General features: G+C 57.9%; 1 protein-coding gene across 4 annotated transcripts; it reads left to right on the top strand.

The window, feature by feature from the left end:
- Positions 1–1,513: 1,513 nt before the first annotated feature.
- On the top strand, positions 1,514–23,078 carry TTLL12 (tubulin tyrosine ligase like 12). Of its 4 annotated transcripts, XM_030914534.1 has the most exons (16): positions 1,621–1,749; positions 2,484–2,675; positions 5,369–5,538; positions 7,554–7,752; positions 8,494–8,653; positions 8,742–8,875; positions 11,645–11,721; positions 13,385–13,501; positions 13,597–13,791; positions 14,169–14,280; positions 15,726–15,877; positions 16,373–16,454; positions 18,917–18,985; positions 19,575–19,713; positions 20,330–20,396; positions 21,604–21,820. In XM_030914534.1, the coding sequence occupies exons 3-16, from the start codon at positions 5,399–5,401 to the stop codon at positions 21,698–21,700; spliced, it is 1,740 nt and encodes a 579-aa protein (XP_030770394.1). In that variant the 5' UTR covers positions 1,621–1,749; positions 2,484–2,675; positions 5,369–5,398; the 3' UTR covers positions 21,701–21,820. The 4 variants fall into 4 exon arrangements, with proteins under 4 accessions (XP_030770393.1, XP_030770391.1, XP_030770392.1 ...); XM_030914533.1 differs by lacking the exons at positions 2,484–2,675; positions 21,604–21,820 and adding an exon at positions 22,944–23,078 and having other exon boundaries at positions 1,514–1,749; XM_030914531.1 differs by lacking the exon at positions 2,484–2,675 and having other exon boundaries at positions 1,514–1,749.
- The last annotated feature ends 503 nt before the right edge of the window (positions 23,079–23,581 follow it).

Here is a 23,581-nt window from a genome sequence, read left to right as displayed (position 1 = left end):
AAAAAAAATAAAATAAAATAAAAATAGGCCAGGTGCAATGGCACATGCCTGTCATCCCAGCACTTTGGGAAGCCAAGGTGTGTGGATCACCTAAGGTCAGGAGTTTGAGACCAGCCTGACATGGTGAAACTCCATCTCTACTAAATACAAAAAATTAGCCAGGCATGGTGGCACACACCTGTAGCCCCAGCTACTTGGGAGGCTGAGGCAGGAGAATCACTTGAACCCAGGAGGCGGAGGTTGCAGTGAGCCGAGACTGCACCATTGCACTCCATCCCACCTGGGCAACAAGAGCAAAACTCCGTCTCTAAATAAATAAATAAATAAATGCTTTTCTCTGCAGCCCTTGCCAACTTGAGTTCGGAAATTTGAGCCTTTGCAGACCCACCTGCTTCCTACAATGGAATTGAACAAGTCCTCTGAACTGGTGCATTTCGTTCAAACTCAGTTCAAACATGTTATCAAAATAGCATCTGAAACTCAAAAAAATTCTCAGCCTTTGTTTTTTTAGCAAATTACGATTCTTACAACATTACAAACAGGAAGACATTAAAATATATCCCTATGGAGCAATAAAACTCAATGAAAGTTCAAAAGAGAATGTCTTTTGAAAGTCTGTAACTGAACTGTTTTTTTCTTTTAAAGAGGGAGTCTCACTATGTTGCGGAGGCTGGACTTGAATTCTTGGGCTCAAGCAATCCTCCCACCTCAGCCTCCCGAGTAACTGGGACTACAGACGCGGCCACCACCCCCAGTTCAACATCCCGACATGTAGGAGTAAACTCTTCTGACGGGTACACTTGGTCTTAATTGGATCAACTGACATTCCGAATCCAAATATAATTGAGAAGGGCCACGATTTTGCAGCATCCAAATCTGGTGAAGCACTCACAAGAATCGAGAGTTCCTTACTCCCCTGGGGCGGGGGCCCGCGAGCCCTGTGTGCCTGGTGCGGGAACAGCAGCGCCGCGTCACCCGGTTCCCCCTTCCGGGCAGTAGGTGGAGCCTCTTCCTGTCCTGACAGCGCCAGATATAGCCACCCCGCCCTCCCGGCATTCCCCTGGGTCGCCGCAGGCTGAGCGTGAAAAGCTCCGTCCCCATTGGGTGCGCGTGCGCACACGGCGGCAGCCAAACCGCAGGCGCGCGCCCCCTCCCCGCAAGCTCGCGCGCTCACGCACGCGCCTCGCTGACGCGCAGGGCCTGCCCGGGGGCCGCGGTGAACCCGGTTGGAGGCGGGCTGGGGGCGGGACGAGGGCGGGGCGGGGGGGGGCCGGGAGGAGGGCGGGGCGGGGCCGGGGGCGGTGGGGAGGAGGGCGGGGCCGGGGGCGGTGGGGAGGAGGGCGGGGCCGGGGGCGGTGGGGAGGAGGGCGGGGCCGGGGGCGGTGGGGAGGAGGGCGGGGCCGGGGGGGGTCGGGAGGAGGGCGGGGCCGGGGGGTCGGGAGGAGGGCGGGGCCGGGGGGGGTCGGGAGGAGGGCGGGGCCGGGGGGGGCGGTGCTGGCGGCCGGGGCGCCGAAGCGGGAGGGCAGGGCAGGGCCGGTGGGCGGCGCTGGAGTCTGCGCGGGTGCAGGCGCCATGGAGGCCGAGCGGGGTCCAGAGCGCCCGCCTGCGGAGCGTAGCAGCCCGGGCCAGACGCCGGAGGAGGGCGCGGAGGCCTTGGCCGAGTTCGCGGCGCTGCACGGCCCGGCGCTGCGCGCTTCGGGGGTCCCCGAACGTTACTGGGGCCGCCTCCTGCACAAGCTGGAGCACGAGGTGCGGGGAAGGGCGGCGGGCACGTGCGGCTGCCGGGGTGGGAACGCGGCGGGAGCCCGCGGCGCGGGGCAGGAAAGGGCGCTCCCGGGCGGCGGGAGCCGCGCTGAGCCACCCCGACCGCGTTCTGGGCAGTTCTGGAGCGGCGTGGAGTTGGGGGCCGAGGAGTGACAGCAGGAGACCAGGGTACCTGCGGCCCTGATCTGCCTGGGCCCGAGGCCGGCCGAGGGCTGCGGTGGAAACTTTAGGTCCCCCACACACCCGAGCCTTACAAAGCCCTGCGAGGAGTGAAACTCATCTCTCCCACTTCGCAGATGAGAACACTGCGGCTCCGAGGGTCCCTTCAGAGGGATTCTTTCAGCCGCTGCCTCACAGGGACAACGGGAACCCCGTGAATTTGTGTAGCTGTAACTGTTGGGTTCAACGAATTCAGTGTTTTTTCATTTGATTTGAGCCTCGGGTTCCCCTCATCTTGCAGATTAAAGAAAACAGGCTGTGAGAGGTGGAGGAGAAATGTAAAGAAAAATGGAAAAGGTTGAGAAGCCTCGAGGTTCTCTCCCGTTTTGTGAGGACGGCCCATCCTGCTCACCTGCCTCCTCCACTCCAAAGCGTTTCCCACTGTCCTGGCTGGGGATGAGCCCTGGATTTGGATTGCGTGCCCAGGGGCTGAAGCCACAGCGCTTTCCCGGGCTGGCTGGGGGGTCTTTTCTTTAGCTGAGACCTGGCGTCTCCTCCAGGTGCCACCTCCCCGACTGAGATGAGCCAAGTGGCGCAGGTGATGAAGTGGAACCCCAGAGCCAAGAACAGGGACCCGGGCCGGGAGCTAGGAGTCCATGAGCCTGGCTGCTGGCCAGACCCTACGGTTTCTGAGCCAGTTTTTCTCTGTGTAATCCTGGTTGGACTAAGAACCTTCCTGCGGGAAACGTACAGTGAGTGGCACTTTCTTATGCTATAGTGTCACAGAGTTTCCTCTGCCCCTCACTTCTGCCATATGCTTTCCGAGGCCCACTCTGGTCCCAGGCCTGTGGTGGGTGGAAGGGACCCTGGTTTGTTCGTGAGGACAAAAGGTTTCCCATGTGCTGCGTGAAAGGAGCACAGTGGGAATGACCAGCTCCTGCCCAGCCAGCTTCCATGGCAGCACGCCCTCCCTCAGGCAGTCACTCGCCCATCTGAGTCCTGTTCTCCATCCGGGAAGGGGATGGTGAGACACTACCTGGCTCCCACAGTATTGGAGGGATGGGAGGTGGCATGAGAAATATGCCCGGCACACAGGGTGGTCGCCGCTGCATCTCATCCCCTGCCCAGGCTGCCCTGCCTGCTGTTCCCCTACTAAGGGGCAGCAAGTGTTTTTCCGTGACCCTCCCCAGCCATTAAGGGCAGAGCTGAGTCACTGCTTTACCAGACACAAACCTGCAGCTCTTCCGAGGGAAGCCTGCTACTGCTGCTGGCCCAGGTGTGGGGAAGGCCGCCAGAAGCAGCAGCACCACCTGCCAGTGCTGTGACCCCTGGCCATCAGCCCTCCTGCCTCACCTTAGGCTGGCTGCCCTGGAAAGGATGGGGAAGACATTTTTTTTTCTTTTTTTTTTTTTTGAGACGGAGTCTGCTCTGCCACCCAGGCTGGAGTGCAGTGGAGTGATCTCGGCTCACTGCAAGCTCCGCCTCCCAGGTTCAAAAGATTCTCCTGCCTCAGCCTTACCTAAGTAGCTGGGATTACAAGCGTGCACCACCCCACCTAGCTAGTTTTTGTATTTTTAATAGAGATGGGGTTTCACCATGTTGGTCAGGCTGGTCTCGAACTCCTGACCTCATGATCTGCCCTCCTCGGCCTCCTAAAGTGTTGGGATTACAGGTGTGAGCCACTGCGCCCGGCCAAAGAGGTGTTTTTAAAATATCTACTCTTCTGTCTGCACAAGCTTCCCAGTTGCAAAACCACCCCCCTTATCTCTTGGGGAACTCTTCCAGTCCTGCCATGAAGGGGTTGTGGTTACCCCCATTTCACAGCTGGGTTGAAGCCAAGGCAGGCTTGAGGCAGACTCTCTCCCTCAGCCTCAGACTGTCCCCTGGGGATTTGGGGTACTGGGGCGGAAGCCTGAGGTCTGGATTCCAGCCCTCTGAGCCTCCCCCCAGTCCTAAACTGGAGAAGGCAGTAGCCTCCCCGGACCCACCTTGAGGACTAAAGGAGAACTGGACGCCCCTTGTCTCAGGTGCCTTGTCTCTCACGTGACCCCTGGTTTGCTCCACCCTGGGCTATCTGCCTCCAGGCCTTTGCTCTTATTCTTCCCTCTGCCTGGAGTTCCTTTCCATCCTCACCCTGTAGCCTCATGTTTAAATCTTCCCTCTGGTTATGGTTCCTCATCCGTAAAGTCTTCCCAGGCCCTCCAGGCCCCAGGGCAATTTACCTGATACTCTCAGGTGGCCTAGAACTTACTCAGCCATGAGCTCCCTGAGCGAGACCATGAGTGATTCATCCTCATGCCACCAAAGGGCAAGTCCTGCCCGGTGCACAAAAGCTGCCTGCACCTGAGTAGTTAACTAGTTTCCAACTGCCGTTTTTAATCGAGTAGTGGGAAATAGGTTATCAGGAGGAACTGGCCTTTGTTGAGCCTCCTGTGTGTGCCAGGACTTGATGCACGCTGTTTGATTTCATTCCATCAGTGTCCTGAAAGGTGGATGACACCCACTCTCACAGGTGAAGAAACAGTCTCAGACGCGTAACAATGGCACCCCGTGCTTATAGAGCATTTGCTGTGGCCGGGCCCCACTCTGAGCTCTGGGTATGAATCATCTGATCCTGCCAGTAGTCCTCAGAGGGAGGTTCTGTTATTCCCATTGTGTGGATGAGGAAACACCCACGGGATCGTTAAGTAACTTGTTCAAGGTCACTTCTCTAGGAAGTGGTGAAACCAAGATTTGAACCCACACAGCCTGGCTGCAGAATCTGCCCGGAAGCCCCCTTTGCCGGCTTGTGGCAGACACTGCGTGAGTGTGGCTGGCCAGGGACCCCTCTGCTCCATGCACACCGGAAGAGGTCACTTGCCTGCTTGACTAGCCATGTGAGGCAGGTCCAAGGCCCTTATCTTCCCGTCCCACCTTGACCTGGGACCTCGCTTCTGGTTGGCCTGGAGTGGGTGGGGCTGGGCTGGAGGAGGCTTCTCTGTGAGTTGACTCAGCTGTCCTAGTGTTGAAGGGTTCTTCTGTGAGGGGCACGTTGGGGTGTGCCCCCAGCCACCAAGATCCTGACTCTTCCATTGACTTCTCTGCCTTTGGGGCCTCTCTTTCCCTGTAATGTGAAGAGGGTGGACTGCAGATACCTCCAGCCAGTCCTTGAGGTCCCATCTCCATGCACAGCATCCGGTGGGACAAGGGGCTCTGGATGACAGCTCAGGCGATGGTGGGGTACGTTAGATCCCCATTCTGACCCTGAAATCTCCAGGAGCTTCAATCTGCCCACCCATAAGACTGTGTGTAGTTGCATTAAACAGGTTCCACTCCTCTGAAGGAGACAAGTTTGTCCTTGAGGCCTGGGTATGGCACCTTGGGTGGCTTTCTGGAGCCAGTGGTGAAGGCATTAGGGGTAGGGTCTCCTGCCCATGCCCCTGCTGACCTGAGCTCTGGCCCCCAGGTTTTCGACGCTGGGGAGGTGTTTGGGATCATGCAAGTGGAGGAAGTGGAAGAGGAGGAGGACGAGGCAGCCCGGGAGGTGCGGAAAAAGCAGCCCAACCCGGGGAGCGAGCTGTGCTACAAGGTCATCGTGACCAGGGAGAGCGGGCTCCAGGCAGCCAACCCCAACAGGTAGGAGCCTGGCCAGAGACACCACTATGACCTTCACCTGGTGAAAGGTGGGAGATGCAGTAATGCAGATTCTCCTGGACATCTTCCTCAGGACAGCTTTGTGGCAAGCACATGTGGCCAGTGGTGTGTCCATCCGGGCTTCAGAGTAGTGTCCATGGCAACACAGCATTCCTATGGTGACCGGATGGACTGTGGCCTGACAGCCTCTCCCAGCAGTCTCATTGTCACAGTGGTCCTGCTGCAGGGGATTAGTTCGTTTTGCCCGAGGTCACCCTCCAGGTTAAGGGTGCAGGTCAGCCTTACTCCTCCGCGGTCACAGCCCCTTTCTGGTCCTGCTGAATTGGAATCTGGGCTGGGCCCTGGAACACCTGAGGACCTGAGACCCAGAGCAGGCCTGGCCTTGCCAAGGGCCATGGAGTAGTTAGGGCAGAGCTGAGACTGTACCCCAGGCTTCCTGCCCCTAGGGATCAAGAGTGGCTATCCCTAGGACAGGCCTGCAGGCCCCTCCGCCACAGGTTTTGTGGACCCTCGGAGAAACTTGCCGGGCGCCTGTGTCCATGCACAGCTCTTTGGGCAGGCATCTGTTCTCTTCTGCAGAGCTTCTCCCGCCGCCTCCTCCAGCTGGGAGTGGGCAGTAGCAAGTCACCCCAGAAATATGGAGAGCCCAGCACCCCCGCCCATGTGTGCTCGAGCTCACCCTCCCCTTCAGGTTCAGTGAAGTCAGTTCTGTGCCGCTCAGGCCCAGGAACAGGTGAATTCAACGCATTCACCTGTTGCATTGAACAACACGTTGTCTGCAAGCCCTTGGAGCTCCCAGCTCACATTCTGTCTCGGGCCTATGACCACAGAACCCGCTGCCAGCCATGCTGTGGGTGGTGGGAGGCTGGGAATCCAGAATCTCAGATTTGGAGCCTGAGTGTTCATTTCAGCCTCACCTGCTTCTGGGCCTTTCTGCTTCCAGGCCTTCATCCCCCCGAGTCTCCCCTGATTGCCAGGCCCCAACAGGCTCTCCATTCTCATCCCCATACCTCTCTTTGTACAGCACCTCTTCTTGCACATGCCAAGGGTCACCCCGAAGGCCTGGCTCTGCCCTGCATCCTGTGGTCACCCACTCTAGCACAAGTGCCAAGAGTAAACCCACTTATTTTAGGACGGGCCAACAAAACTCATGTAAGCACAAGAAGATAAATACTCCTGAACTTGCCCCCCAGCCTAAGAACTGGAACATTGGTTGTCCCTTTCATTTTAAAAAGGGAACAGAGATGGAGGCAAGCTGGGGGCTGCTTTGCCCATTAGGCACCTGTTTGGTGCCTCCTAATCCGGCAGGGCTCTGGGAGGATTATGGTCAGCCCTGTGTCCTACAGGGTAGGGACAGCTCGTCCTGTGCCACAGCCCCGACATGCTTCTGTAGGAGCTCAGCTGCAGGGATCCTGTGTGCGGGGACTGGAAGCCTCTCCCACAAAAAAGCCTTGGGGCTTCCAGAAGACCTGGCTGCGTGGGCGAGGCCTGTGTGGTAGCCCCCGTGCTGTCTGCCTACGCTGGCCTCCGGCGTGTAGGGCCTTTGCTTTTGTTGAGCAGCTGTGGTGTGCCCGGCCTGCAGGCAGCAAGATGGGAAGCATGGGCCAGCCCTGCAGTGGCCCGAGGTCCAGGTTCATGCTAGTGACTGCTGGTGTGTTTATTGCAAGTGCTTGGTGGACAGTAGGGTATACCATATGTATGGTCTCATCTGCTGCTTGTGACAGCCTGGGGACAGGCGGTAGAGACCCCTGCTGCCCTGTTTGAGAAGCTTGAAGAGGAGGAGGCGCTTGCTCAGGATCACACAGGGAGTGAACAGCAGCGCCAGCACCTGACCCAGGCCCACTGGAGTCCAAACTGGGCATAACTACGGCACCCAGTAGACCAAATCTCAGGAAGCTTGAGTCCTGGTCCCAACACAGCCCTGGGCCTCTTCCTCCCCTCACTTCCCTTTGCCCCATGCCTGCCTGGCAGCCTCACAGTGTGGCCTGTGCCCACAGCATCTTCCTCATCGACCACGCCTGGACTTGCCGTGTGGAGCATGCACGCCAGCAGCTGCAGCAGGTACCCGGGCTGCTGCACCGCATGGCCAACCTGATGGGCATTGAGTTCCACGGTGAGCTGCCCAGTGCGGAGGCTGTGGCCCTGGTACTGGAGGAGATGTGGAAGTTCAACCAGACCTACCAGCTGGCCCATGGGGTGAGTGGGTAGCTGGGCCCCGGGAACGGAGAGGACAGGCATGGGCACAGACCTCTGCTGCCCTGTGCCATCAGGCTGGGTGAGGGGCTGTCCAGAGCAAATAGCTCACTTTCTCCTGTGGCTTCCTAAGGAGCGTGCTATCCTGGGGACTTGGGCCCAGCTGACCCCTGAGCTAACAGGACGCAGCCCTCTCAGACTCCTAAACTCAGAGGGCTCAGATGACTCAGCTGCCTCTTTCCTGGCCCCTCTGATTCTGTCACTCTCTTAAAAGCCCTCAACCATTCCTCACCCACCCCGTTGGCCTCTCCGCGGACTCACCCCATGCTCCAGCCCCTCACCACTCCTAGTTTAGGAAAAGACAGCTGCTTGTTTCTCATGATTTTAGCTTAGATATCACCTCCAGGGAGCCTTCCTTGAGCTCAAAGACTACTTCCCCCACCCCCCAATTACCCACAAACCCAGATACAACCTTACGGGTGCTGGGCTGTGTGCCTTGTTACCAAACGCCCTTTTACCACGAGTTGTCACACTGCGTTACCCAGGCCTGTGTCCTGGTCTGCAAAGGCAGGGCTGTTGTTCCGGAGCCCCTAGCTTAGCTAAAGGGCCTGGGGTATATGTGAGGGGGCCTCCAAGATCAGAGAGGTGGCTGTGGGCTGATGGGTGCTCGATGTCTGGGTTCCGGAAGGGAGTTCCAGGAGGTGGACGGGTGAGCGAGGAGTGCCATATGTGCTCTGTCTGCAGACAGCCGAGGAGAAGATGCCGGTGTGGTATATCATGGACGAATTCGGTTCGCGGATCCAGCACGCGGACGTGCCCAGTTTTGCCACGGCACCCTTCTTCTACATGCCCCAGCAGGTGGCCTACACGCTGCTGTGGCCCCTGAGGGACCTGGACACTGGCGGTAAGTCCAGCACCTGCCCATCCTGGAAGAGGGGCCTCAGCCCAGTGTCCTGTCACCCTCTCTGATGGGCACACGTGTCTTGGCACAGAGGAGGTGACCCGAGACTTTGCCTACGGAGAGACAGACCCCCTGATCCGGAAGTGCATGCTGCTGCCCTGGGCCCCCACCGACATGCTGGACCTCAGCTCCTGCACGCCTGAGCCACCCGCCGAGCACTACCAGGTGCGGCCCTCCTCCACCCCCGGGCCTGTCTGCTTGGTAGCTTCCAGAATGTTCTCTATACAGACACCAAATATTATCGAACCCCAGCCGGGTGCCAGGCCCTGAGCCAGTTACCGTGGGAGGCATAGCGAGTTTTAGGAGCCTCTGAGAGACGTGGGGCTCAGAGAGTGAACACAAGCTGCCTGCGGCTGTGCGACTGGGGCTTCAGATCCCAGGGTGCCTGGTGCTCCCTCAGGAAGGAGGGGGCTGTGCAGTTGCTCTTGGCCGTGAACCCCACTCAGCCCCATCCTCATCTCACTGAGGCACAGAAGCACCCTGTGTTCAGATATCGCGTGCCTCCCTCACTCAGCAGGCCTGCAGGTTACCATCATGGTCACTGTTACTGATAACAAAAGTGCTTTCAGGCTCGGTCAGGGCCCCAAGGGACCCAGCTGGGCCACTCGGAAGTGCCTGACTGGAGGTAAGAGCTCATCCAGGCCCCATCCTAGGAGGCTGGCGGGTTAGGGAGCCAGAGTTGGCGAGGCCCCAGTGCCAGGGGAGGAAAAGGAGCCTATGGGAACATATCCACCTCCAGGAGCAGTCAGGGCTGGGTAGGGGGTTCCTACCCTGACCCGTCTCTCCTCCTTCCTTTCCCTGTCATCTGTTGCTGCTTCCGTAGGCTGGAACCAGCCTACAGGGGAGCCTGTGCTTAGTACTTTGTGGCCATGTGCCACTCAGTTCCTTACAGTTTTACAGTTCTGTTTTTATCTTCATTTTACTGAGGATGAGGACATTGAGACACAGAGAGGTTAAGTCACTTGCCAAGGGTCACACAGCGGGTGGAAGAGCTGGAGTCCAGAACCAAGGGGACCTGGCGGCCTGTGGGCTGAGGCTGCAGGCTTGCCCCACGGTGACTGAAGTCGTCCATTTTGCACACCAGGCGCTCACTAAGTGCCTTGGAGGGTTGTGGGAAGGGTTAGATGAGTGGGCGCGTGGAGTGGTGGTGTGTTTGTGTGGGCACTCCTGACTGCAGGGGTGGGCTGTAGGGGGGCCTCCTTTCACTTTCGGTCTAAGTCAGTGATGATTGAACTAACCATGCCAAAAACAAGGGGGTCAGTCTTACTGGTTCAAAGGGTGCTTACAAGCCTCCCAGAGCCCCTGCACCAGGAAGGTGCTTAGTACACATTTGCCTGAAAAAGTGAATGCGTTTGTGGATGCAACTGGAGGGACAAACACTTCCTGGTCTTGGGCTTGTTTGTTAATGGAACATGAACTAAAGTTCGTGTTTTCCTTGGGAAGCTCTGCACTGACCAGGAAGAGGAGATACGAAGCCAGGTGTCCTTTTTTTTCCCATTTGACCCTTCACAATCAGGTCTGTGCTCTGGGCCCAGGATTGCCTGTGTCGATTAGCTATGGCTGGGTAACAAGTAACTCCAAAACTTAGCACCTTAAAACAGCAAACATTTATTCTCACACGATTTCTGTGGGCCAGGAGTTCAGGAGTGGCTCAGGAGGGTGCCTCTGGCCTCAGGTCTCCCTCAAGGTACACAGGCTGCCCGTCGGGCTGCGGACCCGCTTCTGTACGGCATATGTGCATGCCTGCTGTGTTGGTGCTGGCTGTTGGCAGGAGGCCTGGGCTCCCTGCCTTGTGGGCCTCTCTGGAGGAGTGCTCAGGTGTCCCCAGGATGTGGCACCTGGTTTCTCCCAGAGCAAGTGATCCGAGGGAGAGAGCAAAGAGGAAGCCTCAGGCTTCATGGCCTTATCACAAAAGCAACCCTGTCCCTTCCACCCTTTTCCTGCTTATTAGAAGCAACTCAGAGATGGATGCGGCTCTGCCTTTGGAAGAGAGTGTCAAAGAGTTTATAGGCATGTTTTAATCTTTTTTTTTTTTTTTTTTTTAAAGATGGGGTCTTGCTTTTGTCCAGGCTAGAGTACAGTGGCATCATCCTAGCTAACTGCCACCTCTAATTCCTGGGTTCAGGCAATCCTCCTGCCTCAGCCTCCCAAGTAGCTGGAATTCCAGGCAACGGCCACCAAGCCCCGCGAATTATTTAATTTTTCTGTAGAGACGGGGTCTCAGTGTGTTGCCCGGGCTGTTCCTACACGCCTGGGCTCAGGCAGTCTTCCATCTCAGCTTCCCAAAGTACAGGCATTACTGGCTTGAGCCACCATGTGCAGCACATGGGCATGTTTTAAATCATCACACTGCTGAAGCTCCGGACAGCCCTCGGGGCTCCTAGGACTAAGCAGCTCTTCCCAGGAGGAGTTTAGCACCTTCTTTCCCCGTGTGATTTCGAGGTAGCGTTGAGAAGATGTGCAGCAATGTTTACCTGGTTCTTTTGGGGCCTGGAGCCCCAGAATCCTGGGGTGAGGGGGTGGTTAGAGGCTTTGGGGTGTTGGGAGGGAGGAGCAGCCATACACCCCGTGAAGCCATAGAACCTGACGCCAGGCAGCAGGTGTCCCCTCCCTCTCTTCCTTTTCTTTTTTTTTTTTTTTTGAGATGGAGTCTCACACTCTTTCCCAGGCTGGAGTGTAGTGGCATGATCTTGGCTCACTGCAAGCTCTGCCTCCTGGGTTCAAGCGATTCTCCTGCCTCAGCCTCCTGATTTTTATATTCTTAGTAGAGTCGGGGTTTTGCCATGTTGGCCAGGCTGGTCTTGAACTCTTGACATCATGCGATCCACCTGCCTTGGCCTCTCAAAGTGCTGGGATTATGGGAAAGAGCCACCACGCCCGGCCTTCCCCTCCCTTCCTTGACCTCATCTCTACCTCCGGTGTGTTTCCTTCTAGGCCATTCTGGAGGAAAACAAGGAGAAGCTGCCACTTGACGTCAATCCCGTAGTGCACCCCCACGACCACATCTTCAAGTGCGTAGCCCCACTCCTTGGCCTGAGACGTGTCCCCAATCGCCGTCTCCCACGCTTCGTGGTTCCCACAGCCCCAGAACAGTGCTTGGCGCATAGCGCACAGCAAGTCAGCTGTGTCCTGGGCGCTGCAGTGACAAGGGCAGGGAGTGGAGTTCTTGGGATCCCAGAGAAAATGCTGCGGAAAGTGCAAGAGTGAGCAGGGCTTTCCGGAGATTTTTTTTTTTTTTTTTTTGAAACAGAGTCTCCCTCTGTCACCAAGGCTGGAGTGCAGTGGCACAATCTCAGCTCACGGCAACCTCCGCCTCCCAGGTTTCACACCTCACCCATGAGGCCAGGAGCAGTGGCTCACACCTGTGATCCCAGCACTTTGGGAGGCCCAGCCAGGCAGATCACCTGAGGTCGGGAGTTCAACACCAGCCTGGCCAGCATGGTGAAACCCCATCTCTACAAAAAATACAAAAAAAAAAAAAAAGTATGGCACGGTGGCGGGCGCCTGTAATCACAGCTACTCTCGGGAGGCTGAGGAGGAAGAATCGTTTGAAGCCTCTTCCTGCAGTGAGCTGAGATCAGGCCACGGCACTCCAGCCTGGGCTACAGAGCAAGACTCCTTCTTAAAAAAAAAATAAAATAAAAACATCCTTGAAAGTTAAAAATAGGAATAGGCCATGGAAATGCTGGCAGTGGGTAAAGGGTCCCCTGGGCAGAAGCGTTGGCCACACCGGTCCCCATCCCACCCCATCCCCTGGGCACCAGGGGGTCCGTTACCAACCCTGCATGCCATGGGGCTGCTCCGCTTACCCGGATACCATGCTCATCCAGTCCTGGAACCCGACACCAGCCAGGCCTGTGCGTGCCAGCCCTCCCCAAAGCAGGGAGCCTTTGCTGGCTGGGAACATGCTGGGCACCTACAACAGCCACCCAGGCTGCCAGGAGGGGCCCCTGCCGAGAGGCTGCAGGTGTGGCTGGTGAGTTAAGGAAGGCCAGGCCGGCAGGTCCAGGCTGGACACCTTGTGGAAACAGGCACAGGTGAGGACCCAGAGATGCAGAGCAGGTTCCGCCTTAGCCTTCACAGGAGCCCCTCCCTGAGGCTCCCAGATACTCCCCTTGGCTGCCTAAATTTGGTCCAGCCAGGAACAGGCAGCCTGCTCCACTCTGGCCCCTCCACCGGGCCTGAGGGCTTTCCTCCCTGCTGGCTTCTGCCCCAGCCGGGCAGCCCAGGGGCTCTTGCTGAGACATGAGTCTGGTGGTGACGTGGCCGGGGCCTAAGGTCCCTCCACCTCCTCATGGAGGCCCTTGGTGTGCCCGTGTGAGACTGGAGGCCCTGGGTTCCTCCTTTTTCCATGTGAGAGGAAAGAACTAGCACATAATAAACACCCAAATTATGCCATTTAATTTTAACGACAAATGTGAGGTGGACGGTGTGGTCCAGTCCTGAAGATGAGGAACCAGGAGTCACAAGGGTACGGGTTGCCCCCCTCCCTTGGCAGATCGGAGGAAGCAGGTTCTGAACCTGGACTGTCCAACATCGTGACTCGAACCCAGGACTCACCTCTGCCACATTAACTTCAAAACAGGGAGGGGAGTCCCTGAGCTAGGGCTGGTGCTGGAGTCCCACTTGGACACTTCGGAGCCGGGGTCACCCTAGCTCGGGCTCTCCCCACAGGGTCTACACGGACGTGCAGCAGGTGGCCAGCAGCCTCACCCACCCGCGCTTCACCCTCACCCAGAGCGAGGCAGACGCCGACATCCTGTTCAACTTCTCACACTTCAAGGACTACAGGTGAGGGCACCTCTGGCCACAGGAGTCCTCCCAGTCAGGGCCTCTAGGCACTGCCGGCCTCCCCTTGAGCTGGCGCACCTGCCTCCGCCCTGCAGGAAACTCAGCCAGGAGAGGCCGGGCGTGCTGCTGAACCAGTTCCCCTGCGAGAACCTGCTGACTGTCAAGGACTGCCTGGCCTCCATAGCGCGCCGGGCCGGCGGCCCCGAGGGCCCAGCCTGGCTGCCCCGAACCTTCAACCTGCGCACCGAGCTGCCCCAGTTTGTCAGCTACTTCCAGCAGCGGGAGAGGTGGTAAGTCTCAGACACAGCATTGGCACGCTCCATGGCCCTTTCCCCCAGCGCAGCCTCTGTGTCCACCTTTGTGCTCTGTGAGCACCCACTGTGGAAACCGTGGTGCGGGAGCCGAGCTCTGGGCCCCAAATGTCACAGCTGGCCTCATGGACTGCAGGACCTCTCCAGGCTTTTGCTGGGGCTGTCCTCTCCACCACAGCGCAGCTCCCTGGGAACCCCTCCTCGTTCCCCAAGCCCCTGCCTCTGACAGCTCCTCTCTGTGCCCACTCAGCTCCCAAGGAGAAGTGGGCCACCCACTTCTGCCGCTGTGTCCTGGGGTGGCACCATCTGGGAACACAGGCCCCAGGTGCCACCCAGACAGCCCTTCTGCTCCCCAGGGGCGAGGACAACCACTGGATCTGCAAACCCTGGAACCTGGCTCGCAGCTTGGACACCCACGTCACCAAGAGCCTGCACAGCATCATCCGGCACCGAGAGAGCACCCCAAAGGTGGGCCCTGCAGCCCAAGAGCCCCGGGGCAGAGGGGACCAAGTGTCATGGTCCTCATGGACAGGTCCAGGCTGGGCAAGGTGGCTTACACCTATAATCTCAGCACTCTGGGAAGCGGAGGAGGAACACTTGAGCCCAGGGGATTGTGGCTGCAGTGAGCTGTGATCGTGCCACTGCACTCCACCCTGGGCGACAGAGCAAGACCCTGTCTTTAAAAAAAGAATTGTCCTGGGTGTGTCTCCCCTCCAAGTCCCTACCACATAGTGTGCCAGGTATGGCTGCCCAGCAGGATGAGGTGACTGAGCCTGGACAAGGAGCCTCTCAGAGCCGTGGTAAAGATTCGTGGTGAGGGGACATCCAGAGGCAGTATTGCAGGGCACAGAATCTGCCTGGGCTGTATACCTTGTCAGGGGCTGGCAGGAAATGCATCACAAGGATGATTGTAATGGAGACTTCAGGCTGTGGGGTGGGGGTGGATGGAATTATGGGTGAGAATTTATATTCCATTTCAATTAAAAATGGATATAAAGACTTTGCTGCAGAGCACGGTGGCTCACGCCTGTAATCCCAGCACTTTGGGAGGCCAAGGTGGGCAGATCACCTGAGGTCAGGAGTTCGAAACCAGCCAGGCCAACATGGAGAAACCCCTTTCTACTAAAAATACAGAAATTAGCTGGGGGTGGTGGCGGGCACCTGTAATCCCAGCTACTTGGGAGGCTGAGGCAGGAGAATCACTTGAAGCTGGGAGGCAGAGGTTGCAGTGAGCTGAGATTGTGCCATTGCACTCCAGCCTGGGTGACAGAATGAAACTGTCTCAAAAAAAAAGGGCCGGGCATGGGCACAGTGGCTCACACCTGTAATCCCAGCACTTGGGGAGGCCGAGGCGGACAGATCACAAGGTCAGGAGATCGAGACCATCCTGGCCCACACAGTGAAACCCTGTCTTTACTAAAAATACAAAAACTTAATTGGGCATGGTGGCGGGCACCTGTAGTCCCAGCTACTCGGGAGGCTGAGGCGGGAGAATGGCCTGAACCCGGGAGGCGGGGCTTGCAGTGAGCCCAGATCACGCCACTGCACTCCAGCCTGGGCGACAGAGCGAGACTGTCTCAAAATAAAAAAAGACTTTGCGGCAACCTTGGCAGGTTTGAAAAGGCAGAAGGAGGAGTAAAGTGCAGCCCTGTCTCTGCCCCCTGCGTGGTTTTGTGTGCTCGGGAGCCCCACAGTGCTCTGTCCTGGCCCAGCAGAGGGGAGACGAGGGCCACCAGTGAGCTCGCGCCTGTGTCCTGGCCCAGCAGAGGGGAGACGAGGGCCATCAGTGAGCTCGCGCCTGTGTCCTGGCCCAGCAGAGGGGAGACGAGGGCCACCAGTGAGCTCGCGCCTGTGTCCTGGCCCAGCAGAAGGGAGACGAGGGCCACCAGTGAGCTTGAGCCTGTGTCCTCCAGGTTGTGTCCAAGTACATTGAAAGTCCTGTATTGTTCCTTCGAGAAGACGTGGGAAAGGTGAAGTTTGACGTCCGCTACATCGTGCTGCTGCGGTCGGTGAAGCCCCTGCGATTGTTCGTGTATGATGTGTTCTGGCTGCGGTTCTCCAACCGGTAAGTGGAGGGCTGGCTGGGTCCAGGGTCAGGGAGCTGGGGGACCGGGTGGAGGTAGCGGGTGGGCGATGGGCCCTTTTTGGAATCAGAAAGTGTAGTTGGAAGGTGCCCTCCATCACTCACCCCGCAAGCGGCCCTTGGAGCTTGCCTCCCTTCGTGGTAGTTGGCGGTGACCTGCCCTGCCCACATCAGAGTTTTGGCATTGCCCACAGTAATGGATGTGAACATTCTTTGTAAAATGGGCACCAACGTGAGAACCAGGTGCTGTTTTTATGCACCTGCAGAGACTTCACAGCTAGTATCTCACTCACCTCCACCCCAGCTCAGTGAGGCCGTGGGGCTCTCCCACCCACACAAACAAGGGAACAGGCTCCTGCCTGGGCAGCAGGTGGTCCTGCCCCAAGCGCTGAGCCCCTAGCTGGGAAGGTTGAGTGGGTGGCACCTCCCTCGCAGGGACAAGGCTGGCTCAAGAACCCACACGCGCTTGTCTTCCAGGGCCTTCGCACTCAATGACCTAGATGACTACGAGAAGCACTTCACAGTCATGAACTACGACCCGGACTTGGTGCTGAAGCAGGTAGGGCCTGAGGGAGGTGCAGAGCAGGTTCACACGGAGGCCAGGGCACACCCAGACCCCACCCCGCCCACACTGCCTCCTGGGAGGACTGGCACACGGGCCGGTCCCAGGAGCCACCTCCTGAGTTCCTGCTATGGAAGGTGATTGTTAGCATTGCCATGATGTTAGATTGCCATGATGAGCCGGGCTGGGTTCTGTGTTGTCTCAGATAGGCCTCCGGGTACTTGCTGTGTTTGAGATGATGCGGACACAAGGGGATGTGTCCAGCAGCAGGTTGAGACAGTGTGTTCCCAGCCAGGGCTTAATCCTCACCGCCACTTCAACCGGAAAAGCACACACCGGAAAAGCCCTGCGCCAGGGCAGGCAGGGCCGGGAGGCACAGAGATGCATATGCTGAGAGGCCCCACCTGGTCCAGCTGCCTGCTGGCCCGTGACCCTGCCTGGGTCTAGGACCTCCTTTCCTCCCTGGTGCACAGTGCTGAGCAGTGCCCTGTGCAGTGGGCACTCAGTGAATGGCAGCTCCACCATCTGAGCACCTGGAGCTCAGGGGCATCTGGACAAAGGCCCTTCTAAGGTGGGGGCGAGAAACCAGAGCTGGCCAGCCAGTGCATGGGGACAGGTAGGCACAGCCTCCACAGAAGCAAGAGGCCAGCTCTGGGTACAGGAAGGAAGAAAGGAAGTCCTGGAAGGCCTCTGTGACCTGACTGGTTAATGAGTGTTTCAGATGCACAAAACACCTACCCCACCCTGCCTATCACCAGCCTTGCAGGCGCCCCGGGTTCCCCATGCAGCCAGCCCCAGCGCTCCCCGGCTCCTGAATTGTGCGCCTGTCATTCCCAGGCATGTCTTGATTCTTTTCAGCACGAGTATGTCCCTGACCATTCAAGCTGCTGTTTTGCTTACTTAGGTTTTTTGTTTTGTTTTGTTGAGAGACAATGTCTCACTCTGTCACCCAGGCTGGAGTGCAGAGGCGTGATCTCGGCTCACTGCAATCTCAAGTCTCCTGGGCTCAAGCCATCCTCCTGCCTCAGCCCCCTAAAGTAGCTGGGACTACAGGCATGCACCTCCACGCCCAGCTAATTTTTTTGTATTTTTAGTAGAGACGGGGTTTCGCCATGTTGCCCAGGCTTGTCTCAAACTCCTGGACTCAAGCAATCTACCTGCCTGGGCTCCACAAAGTGCTGGGATTACAGGCATGAGCCACCACGCCCTGCCTCCTACTTAGGTTTTTATGTAAATACCATCTTATGGAACGGATCCTTCTGCAGCTTGCTTTGTTGGCTGAGTGGTGTGTTTTGAGGCTAAGGGTTGTTGCTAAGTGTGGCTGCAGGTGGTTATCCGAGGTCTTCGCTAACAATAAACCGTGGCACGTGAACACGCGTGGAGGCACCTGTCCATGCCCAAGTCTGAGGAGTCCTCTAGGAGGACTTGGAGAAAGGGCCCTGCCATGCCCTGGTGACTGTACCAGCACATACTCCTCACAGGGACCCAGAGGTCCTGTTGCTTCTGTCCCTCTTATCCTTGCCTGTGTTGAAGCCTACTCCCTAGGACCCAGAGCCCCCAGCAGGCCCCAGGACGTTGTAGGAAGTCGCCCTCAGGTGCCGAGCCCCTCCCTTCTGTACTGCGGGGGTCATCCCAAGAGCCCTCTCCTGGAGCCCTGTGCCTGGGGACGTGCGTCCAGCACGGCGTGGATGGCGGGCTTCCATAGGGGCCTTTCCTGGCTTGTCCTTTACTGGGAGAAACCTGAGCCAACTGCCACCTTCATCGGGTGTGTTTTGGGTAAAGTCTTGAGGCCAAAAAGATTTTGTGTCCCTCAAGCACTCTGAGGTGGTGCTGAGCCAGGGCACAGGCGGGCCCCGCAGGGGTTTCTGAGCTCCGCCTCCTTCGCACTGTGCTGAGCTGAGTGTGAGGGTGGGTGCCGGCGCAGGCCATGCAGTTTCTGGAGCTCTCGATGTTCAGTGTCTCGCGTGAGCCTCACAGCCGCCTGGCAAAGTCAGTTTACTGGGCAGGGCACATTTTTCCACTTCACGGAGGAGGAAACAAGCTCAGAGAAGTTAATCCGTTTGTCCAGAGTCACGCAGTAAGACTCAGAGCCCAGACTCCATCTCCTACCTCCTGTTTGGACCCTGAGGGGCTGGGGCTGGCTGCCTGCTCCTGGAACCCCCACCCAATGTCAGAAGCTCCTGGTCCAGGCAGTGGCAGGCTGCCTGCTCCCCGGCCCGGCAGGACCTGTGCGGAGCGCGATGATGGGCCCTGTGTGGAGCGCAATGATGGGTCCTGTGTGCGGGCGCGATGGGCCCTACGTGATTTGGACTCTGTGGAGCGTGATTTGGACTCTGCGGAGCATGATTTGGTCACTGTGCGGAGTGTGATTTGGACACTGTGCGGAGTGTGATTTGGACTCTGTGCGGAGCATGATGATGGGCCTGTGCGGAGCGTGATGGGCCCTGTGTTTGTTGCAGGTGCACTGTGAAGAGTTCATCCCTGAGTTTGAGAAGCAATACCCAGAATTTCCCTGGACGGGTGTCCAGGTAAGTCATGTCCCGCACACCATTGCAGGCCAGTGGGGCGGGTCCCGGGCTGGGGGCCTGCAGGAGCTGCTCTCCTCCCTCTCGGCTGGTGTGGGCTGGGAGGGACCTTTGTCCTCTGCAATTGGTCCTTCTCCCCAGAGGCTAGCGAGACAGCGTGGGCTCCCCTCCCTTCCACCCTGGGCGTTTGTGGGTGCTCTTGAGAGGGAGGGAGCTGGAGGGGCTTGTGGGGCACCCCTGGGATGGCCAGAGGGTGGCAGCACTGCCTGACCCCGGAATCCCAGTCATCTGGAGACGTAGGCCGGGCCCCCATGTCCGGCAGCAGCATTCTGGGTGCTGTGTGGAGCTCCTTGGGGCAGTGGGGAGCAACAGGGGGGCCGAGGCAGGAGATGGGCAGATTCCCAGAAGGTGGGCGCCAGGAGTAAGAGGGCAGGTGCTGGGTGGAGGTGGCCGTGGTGAGGTCTAGAGACATGAAGATGTGGGAAGGGGTGACTTGGACTGTGTGGGGCCCGGAGCTTGGACAGGGGCAGCAAACCCCCTATTGAGAGGCTGTTCTGAGCAGGCCTCGTAACTCAGCCTCCTGGGTCCCCAGGCTGAGATCTTCCGGGCCTTCACGGAGCTGTTCCAGGTGGCCTGTGCCAAGCCGCCGCCCCTGGGCCTCTGCGACTACCCCTCATCCCGGGCCATGTATGCCGTCGACCTCATGCTGAAGTGGGACAACGGCCCACATGGTAAGAGGGGCGCCCCATCTCCTGATCCAAACCAGCAGGCGCCCCCTCTGCCAGCCAGCCACATGCCTGGAGAAGGCAGGGGGCTGCCCCAGGCTGTCCTCTGGCTTGAATCAGCCAGGAATCTGGGTTGGGGAAAGCCCTGGCTCAGCCCACAGGGAAGGGAAGTACCTGCGGTGCAGAAACTGTAGGGGACGAGCTGCGGGTTGGGCCTCTGTGTCGGGGAAGAGCCCACAGGACAGGAGACCCGTGTGAAAGGCACCCTGACCCCAACCCACACCACCCTGGCCGGCCTCCCCTGTGCCAGAGCCACACACTCTCCACCGCTGCTGCATGTCCACTTTGTTTTGACTAAACTGAACGTCCAAGCTTAAAGGGCCAGGCTGTCATCCCTAGAGCTAGAGGCAGCCCTGGCCTCTCCTGGAGAAGGAGATGTCAGGCCAGGCCTCCCCAGCAAAGTCAAGAGACCCAAGTTCTAGGTCCGGGGTTGCCCTGCTCATCCCCTGGGAATCAGGGCCCAGGTTCACGGCCTCCCTAGCCTTTCCTGGGTCCCCAGGCCCTTGCCCCTGCAGAGTGAAGCCAACGAGCCTTCACACTCTGCTGCGCTCTTTGCCGTCAGGAAAGCGGGTGATGCAGCCGCAGATCCTGGAGGTGAACTTCAACCCCGACTGTGAGCGAGCCTGCAGGTACCACCCCACCTTCTTCAACGACGTCTTCAGCACCTTGTTTCTGGACCAGCCCAGCGGCTGCCACGTTACCTGCCTTGTCTAGGCACTTGCTGTCCCCAAAACCTGTGCTTGGGGCAGGATTCCAGCCTCGGTTCTCTGAGCTGCTTCTGCAAAGGCCCCCATGCCCCTCCCCACACCAGCTCTGGGCATAGCCTCAGCCCCAGGCCTCTGTCCTCCCAAGCCGTCCTCCCGGCCTCATACTCCGGGAGCAGTGTCCTCCTCCCACCTGTGGGTCAGAGCAGGACAGTGATGGTGTCCCCGGGGCTGAGCACCGCCCCAGGCCCTGCCCTCACCCCTCACCACCATCCATGCACTGATGAGTCTCCAGGTTAGCCAAGGGCTTCATCCCTGGCATGGAGAATTTGTTCCTGGCTGCTGTGTTTCCAGGGGGTGCTGGGAGAAGGGTTCCGTGGAGTGAGACAAGGTGTCCTCGGGAGCAGGGTTCTACTGGGCAGGTTTCTCTTCCGGGGTCTCTGCTCTTACGCATTAGGATGACCTCGGGATGGGTGTGGGGCCCCACACTGCACCCACAGGGCTCTATGCGATGGGAGCCCAGGAGCAGCCTGAGGCCACCACCCGGCAAGCCTGCCTTATCACCCATTCCAGCTCACCCAGGACCTTCACCAGCAAACCTCCTGCTGAGGTCCTGGCAGGAGGCCACCGTTAACTTCTCCGTTTGCTGAGGGTCACAGACCCCGACAGGGAAGTCAGTATCTGTCTTCCCAGTGGTTGCCCTGCTCGCTAGGCACTCCGCGGAGTCCCGCCCTCATTTGAGGTGGGCCAGGATCCTTCGGCAAGGGGCGCTTGGGGCTGGGACTGGTGGACGGCGGAGCACTGACAGAAAAGGGTTCCAAGGAGAACTTCAGGTTAAAGTCAGATGCCACCTACCAGGGTCTACAGTCAAAATGTGGACTTTTTCTTATTTTTTAATGTATGGGAGAAAAATGTAAAATTCTAGTTCTTTTCTAATTGTGTTTCTGAAATTAGGAGTCAGCTGCCAGTCTTTTTGTGTGGCTGCAGTGTGCCTGGGCCCAGCTCACGGGCAGTGGGTGGCCTAACTTCCCAGGCAGGCGGGAGCTACTTCCAGAGCCTTCCAGTGCGTGGGAGGGCAGGGCTAGGTGTGGCGGTGTCTCCTCTTTGAAATTAAGAACTATCTTTCTTGTAGCAAAGCTGCACCCGGTGATGCTGCCTCCTCTCTCCGTGTTGTCTGGGCCCCTGTTTACAAGCACACCTTGCCCTTTCTGAGAGGAGCCATGCTCTAGCCCCTGGAGAGCCTGTTGCAGGGGCAGGGCGGGCCCATCGCCTTTGGCAGCTCCTGGAGAGCTGTTGACATGCAGTCCCCCTTTATTGGTTCATGCTGCAATAAAGGCCATCTTCTCTTACTTCTGCCCTCCTTTCTCTTTGGACCCCGGAGCCACAGGCTCAGCCTGGCCTGTCACCCCGGCTGTCGCTGAAAAACCCCAAATACCAAGAAGTCACCCAGAAAAAGTGGGAGAAGAAATAAGATGGCCTTTAGATCGCAGGCCTCCACCCCAAAGTCTGATTTCTCTGTGCTGGATCTGTTTCCAGGCTGGCCAGGAGCCTCAGCCCTTGCGTGGCCCCGCAGCCCTAGTGGCCCTAGAGATAGCGGCCTCCCCACACTTGCCTCCTTGTCCTGGAGTGGGGACAGTGAGAATCCCTGCCCACTGGGGCATCTGCAGAGCCCCTCAGGCCCCTGCTGGGCAGGTGCATGGACACTGTCAGTGGGTGGCAGCAGCACCACATGGTGACCAAGGAGGTTAAGACTCAAAAGGCAGGCCAGGCATGGTGACTCACGCCTGTAATCCCAGCACTTCGAGAGGCTGAGGCAGGCGGATCACGAAGTCAAGAGATTGAGACCATCCTGGACAACATGGTAAAACCCCGTCTCTACTAAAAATACAAAAAAAAAAAAAATTGCTGGGCATGGTGGTGCATGCCTGTAGTCCCAGCTACTCGGGAGGCTGAGGCAGGAGAAACGCTTGAACCCGGGAGGTGGAGGTTGCAGTGAGCCACTGCACTCCAGCCTGACGACAAAGTGAGACTCCGTCTCAAAAAAAAAAAAAAAAAAAAAGACACAGAATGCAGAGTGGCCCCGAGGCAGGCTGCCTGGACTGCGCTGCTTCTCTCCTGAGCCTCCCTTCGAGGGGAGGCCTCAGGACTGATGCCCACATGAACTCTGTCCAGCTCAGCGGCCAGTGCTCTCACTGGTTCCCAGCTCACTTAAAACCTGGTGCCCAGGGAGCAGCTGGGACAGCCCCCAGAATCAAGACCACATGGTCCAGGCTTTCCGTGCTTGTAGATAGCTGTTCTGTGTCCCCACATCTCCTTGCACCTCTGCTCACTGCAAATGGACACCCCTAAGGAAGGGTGGACATGGAGACCCAGGGACTCCATGAGCTGGAAGACCAGCTGGCTCCAGGTGCTGAGGCAGTTGGCAGGAGATGTTTATCCCACTAAATACTTCTTCCTGGTACTCATTTGCAGCCTCGTCAATCTGTGTTAAGAAGCCATCCAAAGCCAGAATTGACCAGGCACAGTGGTTCACGCCTGTCATCCCAGCACTGTGGGAGGCCGAGACAAGCGGATCACTTGAGGTCAGGAGTTTGAGACCAGGCTGCCCAATGTATTGAAATCCCATCCTACTAAAAATACAAAAATTGGCCAGGCATGGTGGTACACACCTGTAATCCCGGCTACTCTGGAAGCTGAGAATCACTTGAACCTGGGAGGCAGAGGTTGCAGTGAGCCAAGATCACGCCACTGCACTCCAGCCTGGGCGACAGCATGACTCTGTCTCAAAAAATAAGAAACCCACTCAGCATCAAAGCCTTAAGTCCCTAGTGGATGACAGCAGCTTAGAAAAGGGGGTAATGTTGTCTATTACGAGCAGGGGAAACGTCGCCAGGCTGTTAAAAAGAAGCCGGCAGATGAAATGCTAAATGCATTCTCTTCTCGCCCGTTTTTCCAGGGCGTTTTTGTGGTAGTGCGTGTTTTGTGGCCAGCAGGAACCATGTGGGATATTTGCTACAGATGAACAACCCCATGAGTTGGGCGGAGATGGCAGAAGTCTGGGTTGCACTTTCTCCAATCCCTAAGTGTCTGGCATGCACTCAGGTGTCCCT

This window comes from Rhinopithecus roxellana, chromosome 13, assembly GCF_007565055.1.
Source record: "Rhinopithecus roxellana isolate Shanxi Qingling chromosome 13, ASM756505v1, whole genome shotgun sequence".
NCBI classification, from domain to species: Eukaryota; Metazoa; Chordata; class Mammalia; order Primates; family Cercopithecidae; genus Rhinopithecus; species Rhinopithecus roxellana.
This window is presented reverse-complemented; position numbering and strand designations above follow the sequence as displayed.

Bases quoted from the DNA above. Each gene is read 5' to 3' on its own strand.
- TTLL12 (XM_030914531.1), top strand. From the start codon at position 1,573: ATGGAGGCCGAGCGGGGTCCAGAGCGCCCGCCTGCGGAGCGTAGCAGC. The intron at 8,876-11,644 runs GTGCGGCCCTCC...GTTTCCTTCTAG, and splicing joins CACCCGCCGAGCACTACCAG to GCCATTCTGGAGGAAAACAA. The intron at 13,502-13,596 runs GTGAGGGCACCT...TCCGCCCTGCAG, and splicing joins TCACACTTCAAGGACTACAG to GAAACTCAGCCAGGAGAGGC.